Source organism: Excalfactoria chinensis, chromosome 15, assembly GCF_039878825.1.
Source record: "Excalfactoria chinensis isolate bCotChi1 chromosome 15, bCotChi1.hap2, whole genome shotgun sequence".
NCBI classification, from domain to species: domain Eukaryota; kingdom Metazoa; phylum Chordata; class Aves; order Galliformes; family Phasianidae; genus Excalfactoria; species Excalfactoria chinensis.
The window spans coordinates 9,545,091-9,569,450 of NC_092839.1; the positions used below are offsets into that span (position 1 = coordinate 9,545,091).

At 63.7% G+C, this 24,360-nt stretch overlaps 4 protein-coding genes across 5 annotated transcripts; all 4 read right to left on the reverse strand.

Moving 5' to 3' along the window:
* Window positions 1-773: 773 nt before the first annotated feature.
* TCF15 (transcription factor 15) lies at window positions 774-3,166 on the reverse strand. Its single transcript, XM_072350400.1, has 2 exons — window positions 2,602-3,166; window positions 774-1,189 (listed from the first exon to the last, which is right to left on the reverse strand). Exons 1-2 carry the CDS (start codon window positions 3,076-3,078, stop codon window positions 1,115-1,117), a joined length of 552 nt encoding a protein of 183 aa, XP_072206501.1. The 5' UTR covers window positions 3,079-3,166; the 3' UTR covers window positions 774-1,114.
* Window positions 3,167-6,922: 3,756 nt separating this feature from the next.
* On the reverse strand, window positions 6,923-8,310 carry SRXN1 (sulfiredoxin 1). The gene is made up of 2 exons (XM_072350315.1): window positions 8,030-8,310; window positions 6,923-7,730 (listed from the first exon to the last, which is right to left on the reverse strand). Exons 1-2 carry the CDS (start codon window positions 8,291-8,293, stop codon window positions 7,527-7,529), a joined length of 468 nt encoding a protein of 155 aa, XP_072206416.1. The 5' UTR covers window positions 8,294-8,310; the 3' UTR covers window positions 6,923-7,526.
* Window positions 8,311-9,296: 986 nt separating this feature from the next.
* SCRT2 (scratch family transcriptional repressor 2) lies at window positions 9,297-13,352 on the reverse strand. Its single transcript, XM_072350267.1, has 2 exons — window positions 13,095-13,352; window positions 9,297-11,140 (listed from the first exon to the last, which is right to left on the reverse strand). The coding sequence occupies exons 1-2, from the start codon at window positions 13,216-13,218 to the stop codon at window positions 10,434-10,436; spliced, it is 831 nt and encodes a 276-aa protein (XP_072206368.1). The 5' UTR covers window positions 13,219-13,352; the 3' UTR covers window positions 9,297-10,433.
* Window positions 13,353-16,834: 3,482 nt separating this feature from the next.
* SLC52A3 (solute carrier family 52 member 3) lies at window positions 16,835-19,669 on the reverse strand. 2 transcript variants are annotated; one of them, XM_072350219.1, is made up of 5 exons: window positions 19,644-19,669; window positions 19,144-19,285; window positions 17,518-18,569; window positions 17,171-17,294; window positions 16,835-17,096 (listed from the first exon to the last, which is right to left on the reverse strand). In XM_072350219.1, the coding sequence occupies exons 3-5, from the start codon at window positions 18,543-18,545 to the stop codon at window positions 16,884-16,886; spliced, it is 1,365 nt and encodes a 454-aa protein (XP_072206320.1). In that variant the 5' UTR covers window positions 18,546-18,569; window positions 19,144-19,285; window positions 19,644-19,669; the 3' UTR covers window positions 16,835-16,883. The 2 variants fall into 2 exon arrangements, with proteins under 2 accessions (XP_072206320.1, XP_072206319.1); XM_072350218.1 differs by having other exon boundaries at window positions 19,521-19,649.
* Window positions 19,670-24,360: the final 4,691 nt, after the last annotated feature.

The window sequence follows — 24,360 nt, forward strand, 5'->3', positions numbered from 1 at the left end:
CGAGGGAAAGGGGGGCCGGGGGGCCAGCATGGCCTGGCCACACGGGGGGCCAAGGGGTCCCGCCATCGCTTCATCCCCAGGGTGGGCGAGAGGATGGCACCAGGATCCTGTGCTCCCCTCCTGCAATGGGCTCTCGCCCTGCAGAACCCCTGCAGGTTCGGCCCAGGGCCCTGAGGGGGGGGCACACCAACAACCCCAGGCCGCCTCATCCACAGCTGTTTCAGCTCCATGGGATGCAGGAGCCCCTGGGAGCTGCATGCCCCCAAGCCCGGCACCTTTCCCAGGCTCAGCTCCCTGCAGTGAGCAGGGGGGCCGGGCTGGGAACCCCCACGTCCCTGCCTGACCCTGCATCTTAAGTCCTATATGGCCATTCACAGCGACAGTGGCAGCTGTGGTGGCAACAGTGGGAGTCACTGTGGTCACAGCATCCCAGGCCATGAAAAAGATGCAGAAACAGAGATGAACCCCAAAGCACTGCATGAGCACCCGAATGTGTCCCATGTGTCCCATACGTCCCATGTGTCCCATGCATCCCATTGCACAGCTTGAAGCTCTCCATAGCCCAGACTGTCATAGGAGCACAGCTGCCTGCAGGGCTTAGGGACATGGGGACATCTGTGCACGGGGTCTCACGCTCTTAGGGAGAGCAGGCAGTGTTGTGGTTGGGACCTGAGCATGGCACAGAGGCACAGGGACTTTGGGACACGGCTGTGTTGAGGATCCCATGCCATGCAGTGGGAGCAGCAGGCAGGCACCCACCCATCAGAAAAATAAGGTTTATTTTCCAAGTGGCTGCACGTGCACCAACAGCGCCTGCGGGGCTGTGTCGCCATCCCCCCCCCGAGCTCATCGACGCCGGCCGTGTGCGGGCTGCTCATCCCAGCCCACCCCATTGGACCATCCCAGGGGTGCGGGACCCCATCTCCCAGCCCTAGTAGCGTCCTCTCGCCGCGGTGCTGGTGCCGGTGCTGGCGTCGGTGCGGTGCCAGCCCACGGCCCTGCTGTGCCCCATTGCCTGCGGCTGGCGGGCAGCTCCCTCCCTCCCGCTGCGGTCTCTGGGGCTGGCTGTGACAGGCTTTGCCGCTGTTCTCCTGCAGAAGCTGGTGGCCCCGGTTCATCTCCGTGCCACCCGCAGTGGGGTCACCCCCCTCACCTTCAGGCAGTTGGCCCCGAGGTCCCTGCGGCCGCCCTGTGGAGAGAGGAGGGGAGAGCTGCGGGGTGCTCAGGTTGTCCCAGTGGGAATAGCCTTGGGGACACAGGAGTGTGTGGCACCAGCAGGGTGAGCGTGGAGGAACTGCACTCTAATGGCCTTTGGGGTGCTGAAGTGGCAAGGATGGTTCGGTGCTGCCCAGGAGGGATAAATGTGTGTATTCATACATGGTGCTGCTGGGTTGGTAGCCTGGATCCTCATGTCCACGTTACAGGGACACAGCCCCAGCATAGCCCTGCCTGGGGACAAGGGGCTTGGACACAGACACTACTCAGTGCAACCAACCCAGCCCAACCCAGTATAACCCAGTACATCTCATCAGAGCCCAGCTTGGCCCAGCATAGCCCAATACAGCCCATTTCCAGCCAAGCCTAGTTCCTGCCCAGCCCATTTCCAGCCCATTTCCAGCCCAACCCAGCCCAGTACATTCAATTTCCAGCCCATTTCCAGCCCAGGACAGCCCACTTCCAGCTCAGCTCCAGAGCCAGAAGGTGCGGAGGGGCCCCAGCCCAGCTCTTATCCTTGCCCCCAAGGTCCCAGTGCCACCAGGGCTCCTGGCCATTGCAGGTCTCAGCTGGGGATAGCTCTGTCAAGGACTGGGGCAGGAGGATGCTCAGGAGGGGCTGGGAAGGGGTGCAGAGTTTGGCCAGTCAGCAGTGGGGGGGGACGGAAGTGGGAAGAGCAATTAAAAATGGAGCAGCAGAAACCCAAAGAGCACCGAGGGCTGAAAAATGCTCTGCAGCCACTGCTCGGATGGTGACAGTGATGGGTCCCAAAGGGATTGGGACAGGTCTGGCAGCCCCAGGGCTTGGCCACAGTAGGTGGTCACTGTTCCTATATCCTGATACAGAGGCACCTCAGCATGGCTGGTGGGATAGGCTCAGCGTGGAGACTGTGCCCCTCACCTACTCTAGGGTCACTCTGCAGCCTCCAACCCTGTGCTACCACCAGTCCCCATCTGGCACCACGCTGCATGGGGCCTTCCTCCTGCTGCTGCAACTGTGGGAGGCTCATGGGGCGTGGGAACAGGGTCATGGGGATGGGATGGGGATGGCAATGGGATGGGGACCAGGGATGGGATGGGGACAAGGGATGGGATGGGGATGGGGCCAGCCCGCTTGCTCCGCGCTCCCTCTTGGCACAGCCACGTGCCCCAGCCCTGGGGTGACTGTAACCCCCCGAGAGCTCCCGGCCCGGATGGACGTGGGGGAGCAGCCCGGCCCTCTGACGCCAGCAGGACTGTGGGCGTGCAGCTCCGAGCAGCATTTGGCCGGGAGCTGCCAAAGCCTCCAGCGGGGGCCAGAGCTGGAGCCCGTGTGGAGCTCACAGGGACGAGCCGATCCTCCCAAACTCCCGATCCCAGGGACGTGCTGACCCTCCCCCCCACTCACCCCTTTCCGCTGGTTGCTGAGGCAGAAGGTGCAGATGCTGCGAGGCTGTTTGCTGTCCAGATCGCCCTTGGCCCCGTAGATGGCACTGAAGCAGGGCTGCCCGTCCTCGCAGCCCTCGCCCAGCAGCAGCACGTTGGCCAGGTGCGAGATGTAGCTGGAGGCCAGGCGCAGCGTCTCGATCTTGGACAGCTTCCGATCCACGGGTTCGGTGGGGATGAGGGTCCGCAGGGCCGTGAAGGCGGTGTTGACGCTCTGGGTCCGATCCCGCTCTCTCGCGTTGGCCGCCTGCCGCTGCTTCACCATCACCATGGGCCCCGTCTTCCTGGGCACCTTGCGCCGTGCCTCCGCTCCCTCGCAGCAGCCGTAGGACTGGTCCGACGTGTCGCTCTCGCTGCGGTTCTCCTCGTCCTCCGACAGCATGCCGATGTCGGGGTAGAGCACGCGGGCAGCCATGGGACGCAGCATGGTGAAAGCCATGGCCGGAGCCCCCCGCCCCGCCGCGGGCAGCCCTCGGGCTGCGGGCAGCCTTTCCCCGCTGACACGCCGCTGCCGCTCCGCTCCTGCGTCCGAGCGGGGCTGGGACGGACGGCTGCGGGGGGAATCGTGATTTATACGGCCGGGGAGGGGCTGGTGTTGGAGCCCACCCCCAGCCGGCCCCCAGCTCGGGGCCAGGCAGGCGGCCAGCGGCCAGCCCCAGCCCGGCCGTGTAAATCACGATTCCCCCCGCAGCTGGCTGCTGGCCTGGCTGCGCTCCGATGCGTGGCCCCGAGCAAAAGGTGCCTCGTGGGTACATGGTGACACGACCCAGTTGTGCCGCCTGTCGTACCAAACCGTGGCATGGACTGATGACCCGGCCATAGGGAGTGCCGCAGTCCCCAGAGAGGTGCCACACGCAGCGTCCCCAGTGTGTCCTCAGCCCTGTGTGGCTTCAGCCACCAGTAGGTCGCACTGAGTGGCATAAGGTGCGCAGGAAAAGGGATGGGGCAAGGAGAAGGGTGGCACTTGGAGGGATGGCACCACATTTGTTCCATGGAGGGGAGAGCGGCTCTTGGCCAGGGGATGTGCTGCCTTGCTGGGGCAGGGGTGGCCAGGCTGAGCCCTGAAGCACCTTGTGCACAGGGCTGGCACCCTGCGTGCTGCCACGAGGCAGGATGAGGATGTAAACATTGGTCCTGACAGCACAACAAGGCACTGCCAGGCTGCCAGGAGTGCTTCCTCTGCTGGAGGGAGGTGTGTGCCAGCAGTGGAAAATCCAAGTCCCTTCCTGCAGAGCTGAGCCCTGGAGCTGCAGAGCTGCAGTGTCCTGAGGGCTGCTCTCCCTGAGCGGTAGTGGTTGCCTCCCCAACCCTGCACTCAGGGAGAATACAGGGCCAATGAAGACACAGGGCAATGGGGGCAAAAAGGGGATGTGCTGGGGGCTTGGAATGGTGTCTGTGGGCACAAGGGATACGCTGAACAACCCAGGGCAGGGCAGCTGGCTGGGTCCTGGAGCACAGATCCATGGGATGGCATGTCACCATGTCCCTCCTGGGGCCATCCTCCTGTGTAACAGGAGCATGAGTCCTACCAGGAGCAAAAGGCCCCCCTGCCCCTTGCTGCGGGGCCCTGACCCTGTTTGCCTTCACCATTTGTCCTCCTGTGCAGAGCCTGTAAATCACACTGCAGGGGGGTGAGGGCCGCTTCAGGGAACCATGGGGATGGGAGTGTGCAGCCTGTGGGGCTGGGGGCTGCTTTGGGCTTCTGCATAGACACAAATACATTTCCCTTGTCAGCTCCATGTCCACAGCCCCTCATTGAGCTGGGGAACGTGTGCCCCCCCACCCCCAACTCTTTGTGGCACAGACCAGAGTTCATCTTCTGCAAATGGTCCCCTGAACAGCAGAGCTGGAGACAGGCAGACCCTGGGCATGAGGTGCAAGGAGCAGGCAGGTGCCTGCAGCCAATGGATGGTCCTCAGGGGGACACAGCTTCCTGCAAAGGGGGTGTGCTGCAGGGGGCTACTGGAGGGGGGCAGGGGGAAGGCAGCCCCTGTGCACCCCGCTGGGTGCAAGCTGAGGCCCCCCACCCCAGCACTGACAGGCAGCAAGACGGATGGCGGCGGCTGTGTACTCAGGTGCAGCCGCCACACATGGCCACCAGCTGACGGGGACAAGCAGGGGGAGCCCTGAGCTCCCAACACTGCAGGGCTGCACGGGGGTGCATGGCATGTCTGAGGGCACCTCCATGCATGGGGTGCTGGTGTGCCTGCATGTGCGTGTGTGTGTGCACATGTGCAGCGGGGGGCTGCGGGGAGCAGCGGATGCTGCTGAAGCGTGGGGATGTGAGGCAGCTGCCTGGCTTTCCTGTGCTGCTCAGCCAGTGTGCAGGACAGGATGTGTCCCCTCCATGCATGGCATGCTGTGTGCCACAGCTGAGAGCAGCCCAAAGAAGGTCTACAATGGGGCACTGGCAGCCCCCAGGGCTGCGTTTCCCTCCCGTGTGCTGGGAAATGCCCCCTGCCTTCCCACTCTGGAGAGCATTTATCTGAGAGGTGATACTTAAGTGTAAGAAAATAAACATAGAGCAGATGGCACAGGGGGCCGGATCTGCTCCCTGCCACTCTGTGCTGCTACAGTCCTGCTGGGAAAACACTGCTTCTTGCGAGGCAAATGGATTCCAGATCCCATGGCTGTGCAGAGCATGTGGCTGCCAGGACAAAGAGCTGATCCTGCTTGGGGCTGGGCAAAGCAGTGCTAGCCTGACCTGACTCATCCTGTACCACCTCATGCCATGCCATGCCACATCGGCCTATCCCATCTCACTCCATCTCATCCCACTCCCTCTGCAAGCCAAGGGGATGCTGACTCTACTTACAAATACGGGGAGACTTGTGCTATCATCAGCTGCCTCTGGTCTGTACCTGAGTGACTGGGATGGGGACAGTGGGATGGGGATGCTGGGATGGGGCTGATGGCAGCAGTCCTGGCAGGTCCCTGTGCCGGTGGCTGTGCCCGGGGCATTGCGGGGTTCTCGGGCCCCTTACAGGAGCCATACCTGTGGGCTGGTCTGGAAGGCATTACACGGCTGTCGTGTGGGGAAGTCTGTCCCAGTTCCGGAGCTGAGACCCTCCCAGCCAGCCGAGACAGAGCGGGAGGGAGCCCACAAAGCGCCTTTGTTCCTGGCCTGGAACGAATGGATTGGAGGCAGCTGAGATCGGCTGTCAGCCGACGACACCGGAGACCCTGCAGGTCAGGCAGAGGGAAGGAGGACAGGTGGAGGGATGGATGGACGGATGGATGGACAGACTCAGGGATGGCTGGCTTTGGCAAGGCTCATCCCCATGCCAGTCGGGAGCTGGGAGTGCTCCTGCCATGGCACTGACCTGGTGCTGAGTGTCCCCCCCTGTGAACACTGGACATGCAGAGCCCTGGAGAGATCCCCACGCTGGTGACGCTGCCTGGGGCTGAGCAAAACCCCCTCCCTGCTCCAGGGTCCCATTTCTGTGTGTGATGTGATCTGTGCTGCAGAAGGAGCTGCCACCTCCTCCCTCCCCCCGCGCCCGATGGAGAGGAAACTTTTTAGCACGCCACAATTCTTCGCAGCAATTTACGGCCCATGAGGGAGCCGTGCAGCAGGGCTGCTCTCTCTGCACACGCTTGCAGGGTTTCCTCCCGGCGGAGGCAGCTTTGATGCGACGCATGCAGCCCAGCAGTGCACACCCCCAGCCCCTGCCCGACAGCCCCCAGCCCAGCCAGCCCTTCCTGCGGAAACTCAGTAGAGGCCAAGTGTGCCCCGAGCAGCAGGCAGCACCGTGCTGTGCAAAGGGATGGCTGCAAACCCCTGCAGAGCTGCCCGTGCCCTCCTCCCAGCTCTCAGCCCTGGCCCATTCCTGCCCTTGAAGAACAGGATCCAGCTGGCATGGATTGTGGCCAGCAGGCAGAGTGTCCGGACACGGTTCCTGTCCCAGTCCTGCTGCTGACTCACGATGCAATGGGGTGAGTCAGTGGCCTTTCCCCTCCCCGGTTCCTGGCTCTGAGGGATGCCGGATAGCTGTGGGATGCTCAGTGTGGTTTTTCCAGCTTGCACATGGGGTGAAGACGTGGCGTTTGCAGAGCTGACAGCATCCCAGCATGATGCAACTGCACTCAGAAGCAGAGTAGAGTCAACCCCACGGCAGCATGGACTGACCCCATATTTGTCCCCATCTGAGCACCCAGCTCCCAGCACAGTGCCTGTCTGCTGGCACAGCACTGGGTACCAGCACAGCATCCATCCCCATCCCACACGTCTCTGTGCCCCATCTCACTGCTTCTCCCACACCCAGCACCAGCACACAGACCAGGGGGTTTGGTCACCTTTATTCCCAGAGCAGCGGTGGGTGTCCCTTGGAGACAACCCTATTGAGAAGGGGCTGTGGGATGCATCTGAGGATGGAGCAGGCAGCTCTGTGGCAGGCACAACTTGGGGTGAGCCTGGAGTGGTGGAGGGAAGGCTGGGGTTGGTGTGCACCTCGATACAGGATCGTCCTGGTTTGTGTGTGTCCCAGTTCGGCGGTGCCCTGGTTCGGTGGTGCCTGGGTTTGGCTTTGTCCTGTCCCAGTTCCACATGCCCCAACTCGACCCAGTCCCTCCTGATTCAGAGATATTCCGGCTCAGCTGTGCCTGGTTCGGTGCTGCACCGGTTCGGAGATGTCCCAGTTTGGAGATATCCTGGTTCTCAATGTCCTGGTTCGAGATGTCCCGGTTCGGGCAGTTCCCGGCCCTCGGTTCGCAATGTTCTGGTCCGGTCCCTCCCCGCCCCGTTCCCGCGGCACACGGTCGCCACCTCCCGGCCGTGAGTGACACCCACCGGCACCGGGACCCCCCCCCCCCGCGACCCAACCCAACCGCAGCGCCGGGGACAAGAGCGGTACCCGGCTCAGCCCCGGGCTTGGGGGGGGGTCTGTCTCAGCGCAGTTCGGGCGTGGAGGAGCCCAGGTAGGTGCGGAGGTCGCTGAGCGTGGACGGGATGATCTTGGCGGGGATGGTGTCCCGGCGCAGCTCGCGGTGCGCCGCGTAGCGGTGACACCCCCCGAAGGAGTAGAAGTAGTCCCCGCCCTGACTGCCCTTGATCCATAGCACGTCGATAGGGGGGACACGCTCGGGGTCCTCCTGGAGGGAGAGAGGGCGAAGGAGAGAAGGATGGAGAGAGCCACGCTGCTGCGCGCTTCCTCGGCAGTGCCCCGGAACCCCCGAACCGGGGCGACCCGACCCCGCGTCGCACTGACCCCCGAACCTCCCGGCACCCCGCGTCCCTTCGGCACCTCCGACCCCTCCGCGCCTCATAGAGCCCGGCATCCCCGACCCCATGCACTCCCGGCACCTGTGACCCCCCCGGCACCCCGGACCCCTCGATACATCCGACTCCGCCGTCTCCGCACCCTCCCCCCGCTCCCTGCCCCCGCACCCACCTGCAGGGTCCGCACCAAACTCCGCACTTTTTCCGGCTCCAGCACGGAGGGGATGGGCCGGATGAGGACGCTCATGGGCACGTTGTGTACGGCGGCAATGTGCTGCGTGTGGATACTCCCGGTGTCACCGTTCCCCTCTTCCTCGGCCATGGCCACCGCCGCCACCTCCGGCCGCCGCTCCGCCGCTCCGCGCCCCGCACCGCCTCCCCCCGCCCCGCGCAGCGCCGCTCCCCGCAGCGCCGCCCGCCCGCCGCCCGCCGCCATCGCCGCTCTTTGCAGCGTCACGGTGAAACCGCGGAAGGGGTTGGCTCCGAGCCCCGGGGGCGGCGGTGCCGTCGGGGATGGGACACTGAACAGCTCGGGGTCCGTGCGCTGAGGAGCAGAGTGGGGTCATTGCCTGGAGCTGCGTGGATCCGACACGGATAGCGCGGGGGGGGTGGGGGATCACGCATGGGAGGGGGGAGAAGGAGGAGTCGGGGTGGGCTTTAGCCGTGGGTCTGTCTTCGTGGAGCTGTGGGATATTCCGGGTGAGAAGGAACACGGGGCACCGGGTCACCGGGTCCGGCTCCTGGTTGGGATGGATGTTCTGGGATATTTCTGGGTCCTTTCTTGGAATCAGTGTCCCCAGGGGTGGAGAGGTTCTGGGGAAGAGTTTGGGTCCCCCACGCCCCCTGTTCCGAGTCCCCCACAGCCCTGCTCCAGCTCCTGTACACCCCCAGATGCACGGTTCTTTATCCCCAGTGCTGACTTGGGGTCTCATCCCAGGGGCAGCGACCCACACAGTGCTGGGTGACCCCTCTGCCCTTCACTGGTGACGGTGAGGATGAGGAAGGACAGCACAGCAGAGCCCCATTGGTGGATTCGGGATGCAACACCCAGTGATCCCAGCTAGGAAATCCCCAGGATCCCCACCCCACTGCTGGGATTCTTTGCTTTGCTTTCAGCTCTGCTGCTCCCCCTGGTGCTTCTTGCAAGCGGGGTGATGCTCTGAGAGCAGGATGCAGGGCCACTCGGGGTGCAGTGCTGATATAGGGGTGCAGTGCTGATATAGGGGTGCAGCGCTGATATAGGGGTGCAGTGCTGATATAGGGGTGCACTGCTGATACTGGGGTGCAGTGCTGATATAGGGGTGCAGTGCTGATATTGGGGCACAGCACTGTTTGCAGAGCTTGCACTGCAGGTGCCACCACTGCCCTTTGAGGATGTGCACGGAGCACCTGCTGCCCACCCAGCGCTGTGTGCACAAACAGCCCGAGACACACCTGGTAGTGGCAGAAGTCCCTTTTATATCCCTGAATTGCATTACAAGTAATACTGCGGGCGGTCGGTTCTCCTCTTACCGCGACCTGTCCAATACAAAACCTGGCAGAAAAAGAAAAGCGATCATGCACGGAAAAAATTATTGCTGTGGTTATCCTCTATGTACAGTATAACACACGGGGCAGCCCCGAGGCGCTGCAGCTCGGGTTGCCCACGGGGCTCAAAGCGACCCTGGGAGCCACGGGCACGGCGGGAGGAAGACTGCGGTGGGAGGAAGACGGAGCAGGAAGACTGCAAAGAGAGAGCCGGGCTGAGCCCCTGCGTGCCGAGGCCCGAGGTAGGAGCGGCTCGCTGCGGGACGGGGGTTGCATAGAATCGCTGCTTCGTCCCAGTGCAGGGAGCAGAACGGGACCTGGCGGTGTGGGGTTCTGTCTCTTGGGGCTGTGTCCCCATCTGTGTCCCCGTGGCTGTGTCCCCGGCACGGCGATCCGCCTCCGGTCTTGGCAAATAAATAGTGAAAAGCAGAAGGAATAAATAATATAAATAAGAGCATCGATTCAATAGACTCACCCGGGCTCTGCGGCACCACTGACCCCCTTCCCGGGGTGTGCGAGGGGGGAGGGCAGAGGGGCCTGGGGTTGGCCAGGGGGGAGAAGGGATGGGAGCAGCCCAACAGGGGCTGAGGGCTCGGGTCTGGGTTGTGCCCCAGGGGCCGTGCCCGTGTGGGAGGGGGCGGCGGGGAGGGAGGGGTCCGTCAGTCCTGCCTGGCTCTTCGCCCCGTGGTCCTGTCCTTGCTACGGACCGGGTGAGTGTCTTTTCTCCCCGGCGGTTCCTGGGAGGAGAAGCAGCAGCTCTAAATAAATAATAGGAATAAATTAAATAAATAAGGGTGAGCATCGCGAGCTGGGAAAGGTCTGGCCCGGGTGCAGGCGATGCTCCCGGGGCAGTCCCTGCAGAGAGACCTGCCTGGCTGCGGGGACTGCATCCAGCCCTTCCCAAGGGCCGGGGGCTCCTTTGTATTTAGGGGTGTGGGAGATGTGGGAAGCATCCTCCAGCCCCGTAGCGGCAGCTGGCATCAGGATGGGGAGGGGTGGAGGTGGTGGGGGGGCTGCGGTGGGGGCGGGGGGGAGGGGGGGCACGGGGACTAGTTCCCTATTGCACAGCTGTGTTCGGAGCCCTTGAAGCAGGCGGACTCGTAGTGCTTGTTGAGGTACGACTTGAGGGCGAAGGTCTTCTCGCACTGCTTGCACTTGTAGTGCTTGAAGGCGGAGTGGGTCTGCATGTGGGCGCGCAGGTTGGAGCGGTCGGCGAAGGCCTTCCCACAGTGAGAGCAGCCAAAGGGCTTCTCCCCGGTGTGCGAACGCATGTGGCCCTGCAGCAGCCAGGGCCGGCTGAAGGCTTTGCCGCAGACGTCGCACTTGTGCTTGAGGTTGTGGGTGAGGACGTGCATGGCCAGGGCGGGCATGGAGACGTACGCCTTGCCGCAGGTCGGGCATTTCCTGGCCATCTTGCTGTCCAGGCTGCGGTGGGTCTGCTTGTGACGGCTGAGGTTGGAGGAGGTGGCGTAGGTCTTGCCGCACTCGGGGCAGGAGTGACGGTGGCTGCCGCGGCGTTGGCTCTCCCCGCGTCGACGCGACCGGCCGTCGGTGATGAAGAAGGCGTCCATGGAGTAGCTGTCCGTCACCGCCGCCTCCCCGTTGAAGTAGCGGGCAGAGAAGGTGGACTGGGGGCTCTCGGGATCGCTGTACTCCTCTTGGCTGGGAGCGTAGGCCGGGTCTGGCGGTGCCGGCGGCAGCCCCTGCTTCTTGTCGGGGTTGTAGCCGGCGGGCGCCAGGCAGTGCTGCAGGTACCCTGTGGGGACGACACATGGGTCATCCTCCTCTGGGTTGGGATCTGCCCAGCAGTGAGCTGAAAATACCCAGAGGTCACTGTCCCTGCACATCGGAGCTGCCTCGTGTGCACAGGGGATGAGCCTGCCCTGCGTCCTGGCCTGATGGGATGCAGAGGTGGTGGGCTCAGCTCCTATCCCTGTCTCCCTGTTTCTAGGAATGGGGTGAGAGAGCAGAGGTGAGCACGAAAGGGCCCAGAGAGGTGACCCCATGCCCCCCAGTATGGTGGCACGTGGGGACCGGTGGCACTGGGGGCATTGGGCTCACACTGAGGACAGTGACCCCTAGGCCCCAGGAGCAGAGGGGGCTCAGGGCCATGCTGGCAGCGTCACCCCACGTGACACTGATGCAGATCTGCTCATGGCTTTGGGTAATTGACTCTTGACCCGCGCCAGAGCAATGCCATAAGTGACTCCATCCCTCTGCTGCCAGCATGCGATGGTCACTGCACTGCATGCTCCCAGCGCCTCCCAGCTGGGCCAGCAGCTCGGGGAACACACAGTGGGACACGTGGCCACCCAGGCTGCCCTACACTGGTCCTGGCAGTCACCTGCTTTGTGCACAATGGCCCTTGCCAGCTGCTCCAGAAGACTCATCCCTGCTGCTGGTGGTGATGGTGAGGGCTGTTAGGGGGCTCAGCACACTGCCACGCTCACTGGCACTGATGCATGGCTGTGGGGCAGGACGCACACCACACCCCACAAACAACACCCCCTAAATGCAGCCCCTCTCCCACCTTTGGGATCCCCTTATCTGGGCCACCTGGAGTGAGCTGCAGCTGCGGGGCCCCTATGCTTTGTTCCATCGAGGCTGGGGGGGTCCCTGCGTTGCTGTGGGGAGGGGTCTGTGAGGCTGGGGCATGGTGCAGCCCCCCCCGCTGCCCGCGCTGTGCTGACAGTGCGGTCGCACGGGCTGTGCAGAAAGCGCTCTGCTCAGCAATTTCTCACGCTGCCTCCAAGCATGCAGCAAGGTTATTTCCAGGAGAGCAGCGTCGGCAGCTTCTGCCCAGCTGCAGTGCATCCCTCCCCCACCAGCTCCTACTCCCTGTAGGGTGGGGAGGAGAAAGGGACCCCCGGGTTTGCTTGGGCATTGCCCCCTGCCCGTGTGTTGGGCGGCAGAAATGAGGACACGCAGAGCAGCGTTGGCTGCATGGGGCTGGATCGGGCCCATCGCTGCACCCAGCGCAGCCTACGGCTCCAGGAGCAGCCGAACCGTGACCTGCGAAAAAAGTCCCCATCGCCGTCCCCTTCCATGGCACACACCCCCCCCCCGCTCTCCCCGTCGGGGGTCTCTGCTGAGCGCAGGTGACCCGCACAGAGCCCGGTCCGGTGTCACCCCGAAGCTCGGGGAACTGGGGGCCCTGCCACCCTCCTGCCCACCCTTCGTACCTCTCCCAGTGCCAGGGAGGGGGCTGCCCCCACCCCCCTCATTGTGCCCAGGGAGGTGACAGCGCGCGCGGAGCTGTCGGAGGGGAGCGGGGCTGCGAACAATGAAAGCCGCAGGCACGGCGAGCAGCCCGGCCCCCCCACCCCCCCGCCCCGCTCCCGGCTGCTTCGTGACCCCCAAAACTTGAGCTGAAAGGAGCCCTCCTCGCTGCCCCCAACCGCGGGGAGAGCGGGGTCCGCCGTGATTCCATCCCCTGCGTTACCGCTGTCACCGCGTCCCCAAGGACCAACTTCGGCAGGGGCTGGTGGCGCTGGGGAGGAGGATGGGGGGTGGGGGGGGAACCCACAAAGGCGAACAAGGACGGGACCCGCGGGACGCAGCGTTGGGAACCCCTCGTCGCCCTCTTCCTGCCCTCCCGAATCCCCCCGGCCTCGCTCCCCCAGTATCCCGGTACCCCCCTGCTGCCCCGTCGGGCGCACACAATGGGGTGTGGGGGGGGCGTTCCCCGGAGCCCCCCGCCCCGCACTCACCATCTCCGGCAGCGGGGCCGGGCAGCGCGTAGGGGGGCTCCAGGGGGGCGTAGGGGGGCGCGGGGGCCCCGGCGAGAGGGAACGCGTCCGCCTTCAGCTTCTTCACCAGGAAGGAGCGGGGCATGGCGGGGCCGGGCCGGAGCCTTCAGCACTGGACAGCTCCGGCACCGCCACCGGCCCCGGTACCGGCACTGGCCCGGCCCGGGGCGGCCCCCGGCCCCGCGCTGCGCTCCGGGCCGGTGTTGCGGGCTGCGAGGAGCGGGGAGCGGAGTGCGAGGGGCGGGCGGCGGGGAGGAGGAGGAGAGGAGGCTGAGGAGGAGGAGGAGGAGGAGAGGAGAAGGGGGAGGAGGAGGAGGAGGGGGAGGAAGGCAGGCGGCGGGGGGGAGGGGGCCGCTCCGCCCGGCCGCGCCCCGAGCCCCCCCTCCCCGAGCCCCCGGAGCCCCCCGGAGCGTCGTGGCAGTGTTGGGTCCTCGCTCCCTGCTTCCCTCTGTCCCACCCCCCAGCCGCGGACAATGGGGACATGCGGGGACATGGGGCGGGGGGGGGGGGGGGGGTTGGGCTGGGGGTGTGCTGCCTCCTGCTGCCTTTGTCTCCCTGCCGCCAGCCCCCGGGGCTGAGAATGACGGGGCGGGGGTCCAGGCGCTGTCGCTGTTCCTATTCTCTGTCCCGGTTCCCATCCCTTATCTCCATCCCTGTTCCTTCTTCCTAACCCCATTCCACGTCCCTCTCCGTTGTCTTTATCTCTGTCTCCTGTCCCTTTCCGATGACCCTTTTATTTTTCCCTTGTTCCTTCCCTTGTTCTCCATCCCCATTCCTGCTCCTCGTTCCCAGCCTCTCTTCACTGTCCCATCTGTCCTCCCCCCCAATCCTTTCCCGCTGCCCCTTTCCCCTGTCATCATCCCTCTTCCCTTGTCCCTTTCCCCACCTTCTGCCCTTTTCCCATGTCCCTATCCCTATCCCTGTCCCGGGGGAAGTCCCGTGACCTTCGCAGCCCACAACAATAGCTGGGCTCGTGGCGGTGCATTGTTCCCTCCCGGAGCCCCCACTCCCCCTCCTCCCTTTCCTGCACTGAGCACGCGGCACAGCCGCTCATGCTGCTCCCCCCGGGCTCCCCCCCCCCCCGGAACAAGATGAAGCCCTTCTTGCAGGCAGGCCGTGGTCCCAAGCTGGCTGTCCTTGCAGCTGGCAGGTGACAGTGGGGACCAGGCTGGAGTGCTTCTGCTGCCCATCATTGCTCCCACTGCAAAGCCAGTGCCCTGCAAAATGAGCTGGGAGCTGCAGCGGGAGCTCTGGAGCAAGCCCTTGTGCCAGCTGGAGGTGACAAAGGGCTTGTGGGGCACGGTGAGCTGGGGGACCCAGCACAAAGAACCTGCTTCCTATGAGCCTCTGCTCTGCTACCAGCTTGAGAACCTCAGCCAGCCTTGCCTTGCTCTGCAGTCCCCTGGAAGCCGGTGCTCCCTCTGTTGCACCGTGAGCATCCCACTCCTCTGTGAGCAGCTTGGGAAAGGCCATGCTGTCCCCAAGCCCTGTGCTGCACTGAGGGCACTGCAGCACTCAGCCCTGAGCAACCCGAGGTCCTGTGGGGTCCTGATGGTGCCCTTTGGCTGGGCACACAGTGTCACATGCAGGGGACAAGAGCAGCACCCTGTGGCGTCACCCTGATCCTATTGCTGCCTGTGGCACACTGGTGGCCGTGTGCTCCTTTATCTTGTGCTGGGAGCTGGGGGCATCTCTGCTCTGCATTTGTGTGGGGCCAGCAAGCATACACTGCTTTGTGTGGCATCCCATAACCAAGGGTATCCCATGTTCCACAGCACCCCACAGCCCAGGACATCCCCTAACCTGAGTTACCCCATGTTCTATAGAATCCCATAACCCAGGACACCTATAGACTGGAGTACCCACAGCATCCTATAGTTTAGGACACCCCATAACCCTGGGCAGACCATGTCCCATCGCATCCCACAGCCCAGCTCATGCTATAGCCCTGGATACCCATAGCACACAGCATCCCATAGCCCAGCACACCTCTCATCCCAGTGGCACCCCACAGCCCACCCTACTCCTGTTCCCAGGCTGGGGCTCCCCCCACAGCACTGGGGCTCGCTCCCCCCAGCAGCACTCGCTGGAGCCACAACATGAACCCCATCTGGCCCTGCAGCGCAGCCCTGACGTCAGTCCAAGTCCAAGGTCACCTCTCCCCAAGGTGCAGCCTTAGGGTCGGCCCCAGCATCTCCATCCCTGGGCCTCCGGCTCCCAGCCTTGCGCTCCTTTATTTATTTATCTGTGTGTGTGTGATCACTTTTCTTGAAGGCACGTTTGCAGAACGGGCGATTACTTACGCCCTAGTTGGGCCGAGCTTGCCTGCCTGCCCGCTGCCCTGTGATTTTTTCTCTCTCCAGGCTGTGGTGTAATAAGGGAGGTAATTAAGTGTAAAAGACAGGGGGAGGGAGGGCTGGGAGAGGGGGAATAGGAACTGGCTCCTTTCAGAGGCAGGGGACTGAGATAATGTATGTTAATAACCTGCAATCAGTCCTGCGGAGCTGTGCTAATATTGCTGACTGCAGCACGGCTGGCCCCCCCCCAAACCTGCCCCCACCACGGCAGGGAGGGGGAGAGCCAGAAGAAAGGCCCGGGCGTTCTCCCGGAGCGCAGTTGGGTGATGGCTGCATCCCCATCCCTGCCTTCCCGAGCAGCTGTATGGAAATAATTCCTGCTCGCTCGCAGGGCTCGGAGGCGATTGTTCCCCAGTGCCGTGCTGGAGAGGGAGGGGTTGGTGGGGGTGCACAGTGCGAGGGTCTTTGGGGACCTGTGCGTCTGGGATGGGCAGGAGCATCCTCGTGCGGGTGTGGGGGATGGAGGGCTGCATCCCTTTGGCTCACGGTCTCACTGCAAGGAACGTGGGACGTGCCCCGCTCTTGGGATGGGACGGGCTCCCCGCGGTGCCCCCGCATCCACCGCTGCTCCTCAGCGCCCAGCTCTGCCCCCGTCCCCACTCTCCCCCTGCACACGGGGGTTGCGTGGTGCTGAGCCCAGGCCGTGGGACCCGTGCGGAGCGGTGGGCGATTAGCAATTCCAACCGCGTCCTTCCCGCAGGCGGCCGGGACGCAGCCGGGGCCGGGGGCTGCTCGGCTCCGCGTCGTTAAGGCACAGCAGAGCGGGTCTGTCGCTGCTGCTCCCGAGGGGAGCAGATTGCCAGACAAAGAGCCGGGGACAAAGGCCCGGCTGCCTCGTGCCCCAGGGAAGGGGCGCAGGCGCGTGCAGCAACCAAGTGCTGCTCAGCCTGGGGGCTGACGCTTCCCCCCAGACCCCCTGTTGGCACAGCCAAGGTGCAGTCGGGTACCAGGTGGCACAGTTCTGCCACCCCATGCCGTGTGAGAGCCTTGTGCTGCAGCTCTGTGCCCCCACCCCCTCCCAGTACAGCCAGACTGAGTGGGGTGCAAGGCAGTGGGGAGAGCAGAAAACATTGTCAGAGCCCCAAGTAGGACTCCCTAGGAAGGTTACCCTCATCCCACTGGGCCTGCGTACCCTTCTGCTGCTGGTTTTCCAGGGGGGACCTTTGTCTCCACACTCTGAAGATGGCTGCAGCCCCCCTGTTCCTGGGCAGCCGTTGCTCTCCACTATGGCAGGAGCACAGGAATGAGAACAGCAATGAGAGCATGAACAGAAGTCCCAGGGATGCTGAGCCCCCGGTGCAGTAGGACGAAGTGGAAAGCAGCAGGTCTGGGCACAGGCCAAAGTGCTGAGCAAACTCCTTCTATTTGTTTGAACGCAAGAGGAACGCTGTGCTCATAGCGGGCACGGCAAGCTGCAGTAGTCGGCAGATTGGAAGAAGCCATAAATGTTGACGAGGGGGAACATGAGCAGGGCACCCAGCAGGGATCCCAGCTGCTCCAGTGCCCCGTACCACACCAGTGCACTGTGACTGCGGCTCCGAAGGATGACCCCGGCCATCACCTTCACGTAGGAGAGCGTTCCGGTGAAGAGCACCCAAGAGAGGATCTGGTGGCACAGGAGAGAGGGGTCAGCGGGGACAGTGAGACCCTTCCCGAGGGTTGAGGGACCCAAAGACTTACGATGATGGCGTCACCCCACTGGGAATGCTGTAGGAGGGGACACGGGCTCATCACTGCTATGGCCATGTTGTAGGCGCCGAAGCCTGTGCCTGCAAGGCTGAGGGTGCCCAGTAGGACCAGGGACCTGCAAGGGACAGGTAGGTGACACCAGGCAGCGCTGCCACCCCAGCACAGAGTGAGGCACAGCCCCATGGTGTGGGCTGCCCAGCGAGCAGGCTCCATGCTGGCCCCATCGTCCTTCCTGGGTGTCTCTGCTGCCAGGGCACGTGCAACCTGAGGACACCCAGCTTCCTGGGACTCTCACCCAGCACCCCAAAATGGGGCTGTTTTGGGTCCCCCATACCTACCTGCTGGGCAGGACCATGGCCACGATGCAGGCGAGAGGGTTGGCCATGGAGCTGAGCGTGGCCGAGAGGTGATACGCGGTGTTGCCATATGGCAGGCAAGAGTAGGACTGCACAGATGGCAGGACCCCATTTGTCAGAGAGCTCACCCAAGTGATAAGGAGGTAGATGAAGGCAAGCTTGGCCACAGAATAGGAGACCTTCTCCGGGTGGGTCTCCATGGGCCGCTTGGTGCTCTTTGGGCATGAGTAGCCTTCGCCTCGTCCCGTGCCACCGCCATCCTCAAGGATCTGGTCAAAGGAGTTCAGTATGATGGTGCTGGGACACAACTGCTGCTGGGAGAGCTCCCATACCTTGGGCTGCCTGGTCAGGAAGAAGAAAGCCACCAAGCAGGCCACCATCATCGCAGTCATGAGGAGGAAGAAGATGAAGGTAGAGAAGCGGGCTGGGAGGTAGCGGGTCTCCATCTGGAAGATAGTGTCCTCCACGGTCTGGTTGTCAGAGGTGATATTGACCAAATGGCTGACATTGGCACAGCTGGAGATGCCGGAGCCCTGGCCCAGGGCAATGAGAGCAGGGATCAACCCGCTGAGTCCTTCACCTACGAAGAAGGTGGTGAGGTATTGGGCCTGCAGCTGCATCATGAAGGGCAGGAAGGTGACGGAGGAAGTGCAGTCAACCAGGGCCAAGAAGAAGGTGAGGATCAGGAATGCAGTGCTGCGGGTGGTCCCTGCGATGGGGGATGTGTAGTCCCAGAGGAAGGCCAGCAGCAAGCAGGCCACGATGCCCACAGACACAACCACATAGATAACCACCACCTCCTTCAGCGAGCCGGGCCAGAAGCGGTGCATGAGGGTGACGAAGAGCGGCCCCACGTTGGCCATCTGGATGATGATGGTGATGTAGGAGGGCAGGTCCCACTGCTCTGGCAGCACAGTCACCAGCAGTGGCAGCTCGACCCACAGCCCGTTGATGGCCACCCAGGAGCCCGTGCCAAAGACACAGGCGAGAAGGTGAGTGAGCAGCGCCATGGCTCAGGGCTGGGTGCCACCGTGCTGTGGGGAGAAGCTTCATTCAGAGCTGGAGCTCTGTACCCCAAGTCCCCACAAATGCTGCCTACGTCCCCTCTCCCACAGGCAGCCCCAGCTGCTTCTCCTGCAGCACCCAATGAGTGCAGGACTGGCAGCGAGGGGCCTTATGCCACCACAGGGACCCCCTCAGTGCCCCACCAGGCCCCCTGCTCTGAGGCACCCACCCTGCTTGGGCACAGAGACTGGAACCAAATGGCGTGCTAGAGCTGAGCAAGCTTAGCATGGCACTGCCTGGCATGGCCTAACACAGCTTAGCATGGCATGGCCTAGCATGGACTAATACAGCCTGGCAGGACAAGGAAAGGCCTAGCATAGCATGGCCTGGCACAGCATGGCATGGCCCAGTAGGGTCTGGCATGGCCCGGCCCAGCACAGCATAGCACAGCATGGCACAGCATGGCACAGCACGGCCCAGCATGGCACAGCATGGCACAGCATGGCCCGGCCCAGCATGGCACAGCATGGCACAGCATGGCACTGCATGGCACTGCATGGCACTGCATGGCCCGGCCCAGCCTGAGGCACTGTTGACTCTCACCTGGGGGCTGTGTGTTCTATGCAGCCACTCTCCCTGTACCCGAGGTCTCTCCCTTCCCTCCGCATCCACACGCAGCTCCCAGCAGCTGGTCCCGTCCCGCCGGCCCCGCAGGCTGCAGCAACCTCCGGCCCCGCAGCTCCACCTGCCAACAGGCCCCGGCTCATACCTGCGGGCTGACTCAACCGCACACACGCTGCCCTCCCCGAGCACCGGCCGCCCGCCCCGATCCCAGCGCAGAGGGACCCGCACGGCCCCGCGGGGCGGATGGGGGGGGTAGAAATGGGGACGGGATGCGGGGCGGGTGACCCCCCGTTGCGGGGCTGAGTCCCGGTGGAGGAACGCCGCGCTCGTGGGGCCAGAGCCGGCCCTCAGCTGACCTCATGGCGGCAGGGAGGTGTTGGGACTCGCCGCCGTTACGGAGCGGAAAAGGGAGGAGGGAGGAAACAGGGCCCGGGTGGGAGCGGGGCGGAGCGGGGCGGCATCTCCGGTTCGGAACTCACTGCGCGGAGCGGGGCGGGCGGCACGCGGCAACGCCGGTCCGGGCTGCCGGGCGGTGACGTCAGTCGACCACGTGACCGCCTCCGGATGCTGATGGGTGCAGCCCACCCCCAAATGACCGGGGTGGGGGGAAACCGGGAGGGGGTCACGTGACCTCGTGCCGTGCCGCCGGGCTGATCGGCGGTGGGGGCTGAGCTGGGGGGTCCCGGCTGGTCCTTGTTGGGGAGGGGGGGGTTTGGGGGGTACGTGTGTTGTGTCCCGCCTTGTGTTATGTGAGCGGCAGGTGGGCTGTTGGAGTGGGGTGGGATGAGACAGTCATAATGACAATAACAAGGAACGTGCTGTGGGTTGGGGGGGGGGTCTTCTTCCTAAGGGAATTCCCAAATCCTTGTGCTTTGGGGGGGGGGGGCAGAGTGACTGCAGCCATCCCATTGTGATCCCATTCCATAAGGAACAGCTGGAGGGGCTCGGGAACCCACCCCCCTCCCACCCCATTCCTCCCTCCCCTCTCCAGCACACCCAGCTCCCCAGTTTCAGCAGCACAGCTCCTGGGTCCCATAGACCCACTGCCCCCCACACCCCCCACCTCAGCCCCAGGTTCTGGCTGGGACACCCCAAACTCAGCCCTAGTGCACAAAGTTCCCCCCTCCCGCTCTGTCCTTGCCCCCCCCCCCCAGGACAGCCCAGCCCCTCCTGTCCCCACGTACCACCAGGGTCAGCCCCAGCCTGCTGCTGCCTGGCTGCAATGCCAGGTGCTCTTTGCAGTGCTGTTGCTGAACCTGCACACCCTGTCTTGGCCGGGTGCCGGCAGTTATTCCTGGCTGTGACCCGGACTTTGCCCTTGTCCTTAACAGATCCGTGTCCCACCTATTCCAGGCTGCACCTTACGGGTGCAAATGTCACCGTGCAGTGCTGGCTGGGATGGGATGGCTGCGGGGGTTGAGCTGCATGCCTTGGGAAGGCCCGAATGTGGCTGAGATGTGGCTGTTCCTGCAGGTGTGCATCGTGCACAAACACTCCTCCAGCCCCGCTCAGCCAGCACAGGGTGCACGGTGACTGTGGGACGTGACCGAGCACCCAACCGTGCCTTGTGCTGCCACATGCGATGCTTGCACCCCTCAGGAGCTGGGAGGGAATGCAGAGGGCACAGCCAGCTGGGCCTTGTGGCAGCACAGCCTGGCACGGGCTCGTCCCAGCACCCAGCTTCCCCCTCGGCAGCTCTTCCCCCAGCACCCACTGGGTGTCGCTGGGAGAGCAGGCTGTGCTGCTCTGCTCGTGCAGTGCCTGCCTGTCCCTTATTGCCTTGCAGTGGTGTTGAAGCTTTAGGGTGTGTCGGGGTTCTGCATCTGAGTGCCCTGTGTTGCTAGGAGGCACCGATACAGCTGAGCCTCTTGCTCCCCATGGGGATGGGGGCAGCAAGGGGACAGCGGCTGTGCCTTGTTCATCCTGCAGCACAAAGGAGCCCGAATCCAGGACTAATTGGCTGTGGCACAGGGGCCGGGGGGCACAAAGGGTTGATGGGCACAGGACTGAGTGCTGCTGCACGCTTCTTGCCCCAGCCCAGCTGACACGTGCTGCCTGCCGTGCAGGGGGAGGCTGCCCCCCACCCCGTGCTGCACCGCACGGCAGCTGAGACCCGGCCCCTCTGCACCCCGGCAGATGCGAGCAAAGGCCCCAAGGCAGATGGCAACATTTGGTCAACGAGCGGTCCCCGGCCATGGGACTGTGCTGGGATCAGGCAGGCAAATGGCCCACCAGGAACCACCCCCTCCCGTGTCCCCAAATGCAAGGCCATGTCCAGCGTGGGTGAGGATGCAGCAGGGCCTCTTGGGTGGGGAGAAGCAGGTGATGAGAGCAGGGCTCCATCCCTCATTCCGCAGGCCCTTCTCACACTGAGGGTCGCCAGTAAGGAGTACAACCCACCAGTGGGACCCCAGCTGTCCCAGTGGAGGGGGCCCTGTCATGCAGCCCAGCCAGAAAGTGGGGACCAACAGCGGGTCGCTGCCCATGGCCCCTTCCTCCCCTTCCATTCTCCTCCTCCTCACAGCTCCCCATCACCATTTGCATCCCATTTCCATGTGAATGGAGCAGGTCAAGTTGAAAGTTGAAAGCTGGCGAGGGGCGCCTGGGGAAGGGGCCTCTGCCAGAGGTGAGAGCCCAACAAAAGGGGCCGCATCCCCAGGGCACTGCGCTCGCATGGCTGCGGCCACGGCCCTGGCCCCAGCACAGCCGCCCTTCCACCATCTGCGGGTCCAAGTGCAGCCGCTGCTGCTCAGACAAAGCCCTCACACCCGGCACGTCCCCATCTGTCGGATCCCCTGCACCCGGGAGCTGTGCAGCTCTGGCCCTGAGCAAGGCTGCTGTCTGCAAGGATGCGCACAGAGGGATGTGCACGAAGGGATGGGCAGCATCCAGCCGGTGGGCATGAGGTGAGGCTGTGCCCGTAAGAGCACCCCTCACTCATCTTTGTGGTCTCCAGGGAGCTCCCTGTAACCCAGAACAGCCATTCAGCATCAGGGAAACTGAGGCAGGGAGTGGGCAGTGGCTCCCCTGGGTCAGGGCAGAGGCATTTCCCAGCTCCGAAGCTATCTGCAGCGTTGTCTGGGTGAGTGGAGGTGACTGAAGCCTGGAATTAGCGCCCACCAAAATCAGCATGGTGGCTGGAGGAAGGTCTTATGGAAGCTGCCAGCACTGGGGAGGGCTAAGGTGAGCCAACACTTCTGGGCTGGACCTTGTGCCATGGAGCTGCAGCCCTGTGGTGTGATTCCAGGCACCCACAGCCCTCCCCACCCAATACTTACAGGGAGGATTTGGCCTCCAAGCTTTTTTTCTTCTACACTTCCCAATCTGCATTTCACTCCTGGGGGGTCCTGGAAGCTGCACGTGCAGGGAGCCAGCCCCGAGCACCTGTGGGAGGCGAGCACAGAGCCAGCCCCAGAGCCCATCCACCCCGGGGCTGCGGGACGGGTGCTGAACTGGGTGCTCAGGGCGTGCTCCTGCATTGGGCTGCCCTCCCCAAAACCATCCCTGGGTGCTCCTGGGGAGGGTGAGGCTGCAACGCCCTGCTGAGCACAAGCAGTTGACGTGCCTGGGCAGCTCCAGCTGCCTGCCTGCAGCCTGCACCCATCCCCTGCAATGGGGGTACACGGCCTGGCCACCCTCAGCGGGCAGATGCCCCGTGGTTCTGCATCACCAGGCAGTGTTTTTCCAGCTGTAGCCATCGTGTGGGTCCACCTTCTGCTGCAAGCATGGCCCAAATGCGGGATGGCTCTGAGCTGGGGCTGTTTGTTTTCCCAGCTTCACCCAGCCCTGCTCCCCCACCAGCTCCTTGTCTCACTTCCAAGAACAGTTTGAAAAACGCGCTGCTATCCCTGAGCTCTGATTGTGTGCTGTGTTTGTGCTGTGTTTGCCCCAGGAGCTGCAGCCTCACTCAGTGACCTTGTTCTGCTCTGTCACCTCACCCTGTGCCATTGGTTGGGCTGCTTTGTTTCAAGCATGGGAGTATTTTGGACTTTGGGACTGCAGGAATGCTGGGGGCTGATGGTGACCTGAGGCTGGAGGGTGTGCAAGGGACCCGTCCCCTTGGGAAGGCTTTGAGAAGGCTCTGCTCCTTGTCCCAATGAGGGCAGGGTTGATCTGGTGCCTGCAGTGCGTGTTGCTCCAGCTGTACCACCACAGCCATGCTTTTCCATCCCCACTGACAGAACTGTGGGTACATCCACGCTGCCCGACCGGCGCTGCCGGCTGAGCTCAGACCCACAGCAGGACGTCACCGGCCACGGCCACGCATCGTGACGCAGCCACAATTAAAGTGCAGCCTGATGTGGGGGAAAGCCCTGTGCCTGTGCACACACGTTGGCAAGGAGAGGTGTTTTCGATCCCATCTGAGTGCTGGGCTGCCTCGGAGGGCGTCTTCAACCAGCGGTGACTCAGATGGAGCCGTGAGCCGCCCTGCTGTGCACAGACCTGCTCCAGCACCCTGAAACCAGCTGCACTGCAGGGAGCAGGGGAGGCAGAGGGCACGGGACGGCCAGGACACTGTGGGACGAGCACAGGGAGCAGCAGCACAGCAGCTGAGACAGGCCAGGGAGGTTCCTACAGCACAAGGCAGAGGTGGGTAGTTAGAGGTGGGTGCTGGGTCACTGTGGCTGGGCATGGCAAGCTGAGTGCCAGCCCCATTGCCTGGACTGCCGTGCTCCACTCGGGTCAGCTGATAATGTCACTTTGCTTTCGGGCTGTGGGAGGACGGCTCAGTGAGGGCTGGGGCAGCCATGCCAGGCTGGCAACTCTCCATCCATAGGAATGCAGAGCAGCAGGTTGTGCCCGGCCAGGCTGTCCTTGCTGACAGGGACAGGAGCCCACCCTGAGCACTGCTGGCTACTGGGGGGCTCTGCACCCCCCATCCCCATGCATGGCAGTGGCTGCAGGGTGGCTGCTGGCAGAGTGCTGAGCTCAGGCATTGCACAACACTGGTAGATGCCCCCCACAGCACCGGAAAGCACCCAGAGCTGGGTGAGTCAGTCCCTCGTGTCCCCTCTCCATCAGAGCTGGGTGACACAAGGCCTTGGGAGGCTGACGGTGATTTCCCACATTGGAGGCTGCAGCACTGCTTGCCCCTGAGCACCTTCCCTTCATGCTTCATTGCCCTTGAGCACGGGGCACGGCTGCTGTGGTGGGGCCCTGCCTACCCCGTCCTTGCCTGGCACGGACACCGGTGCC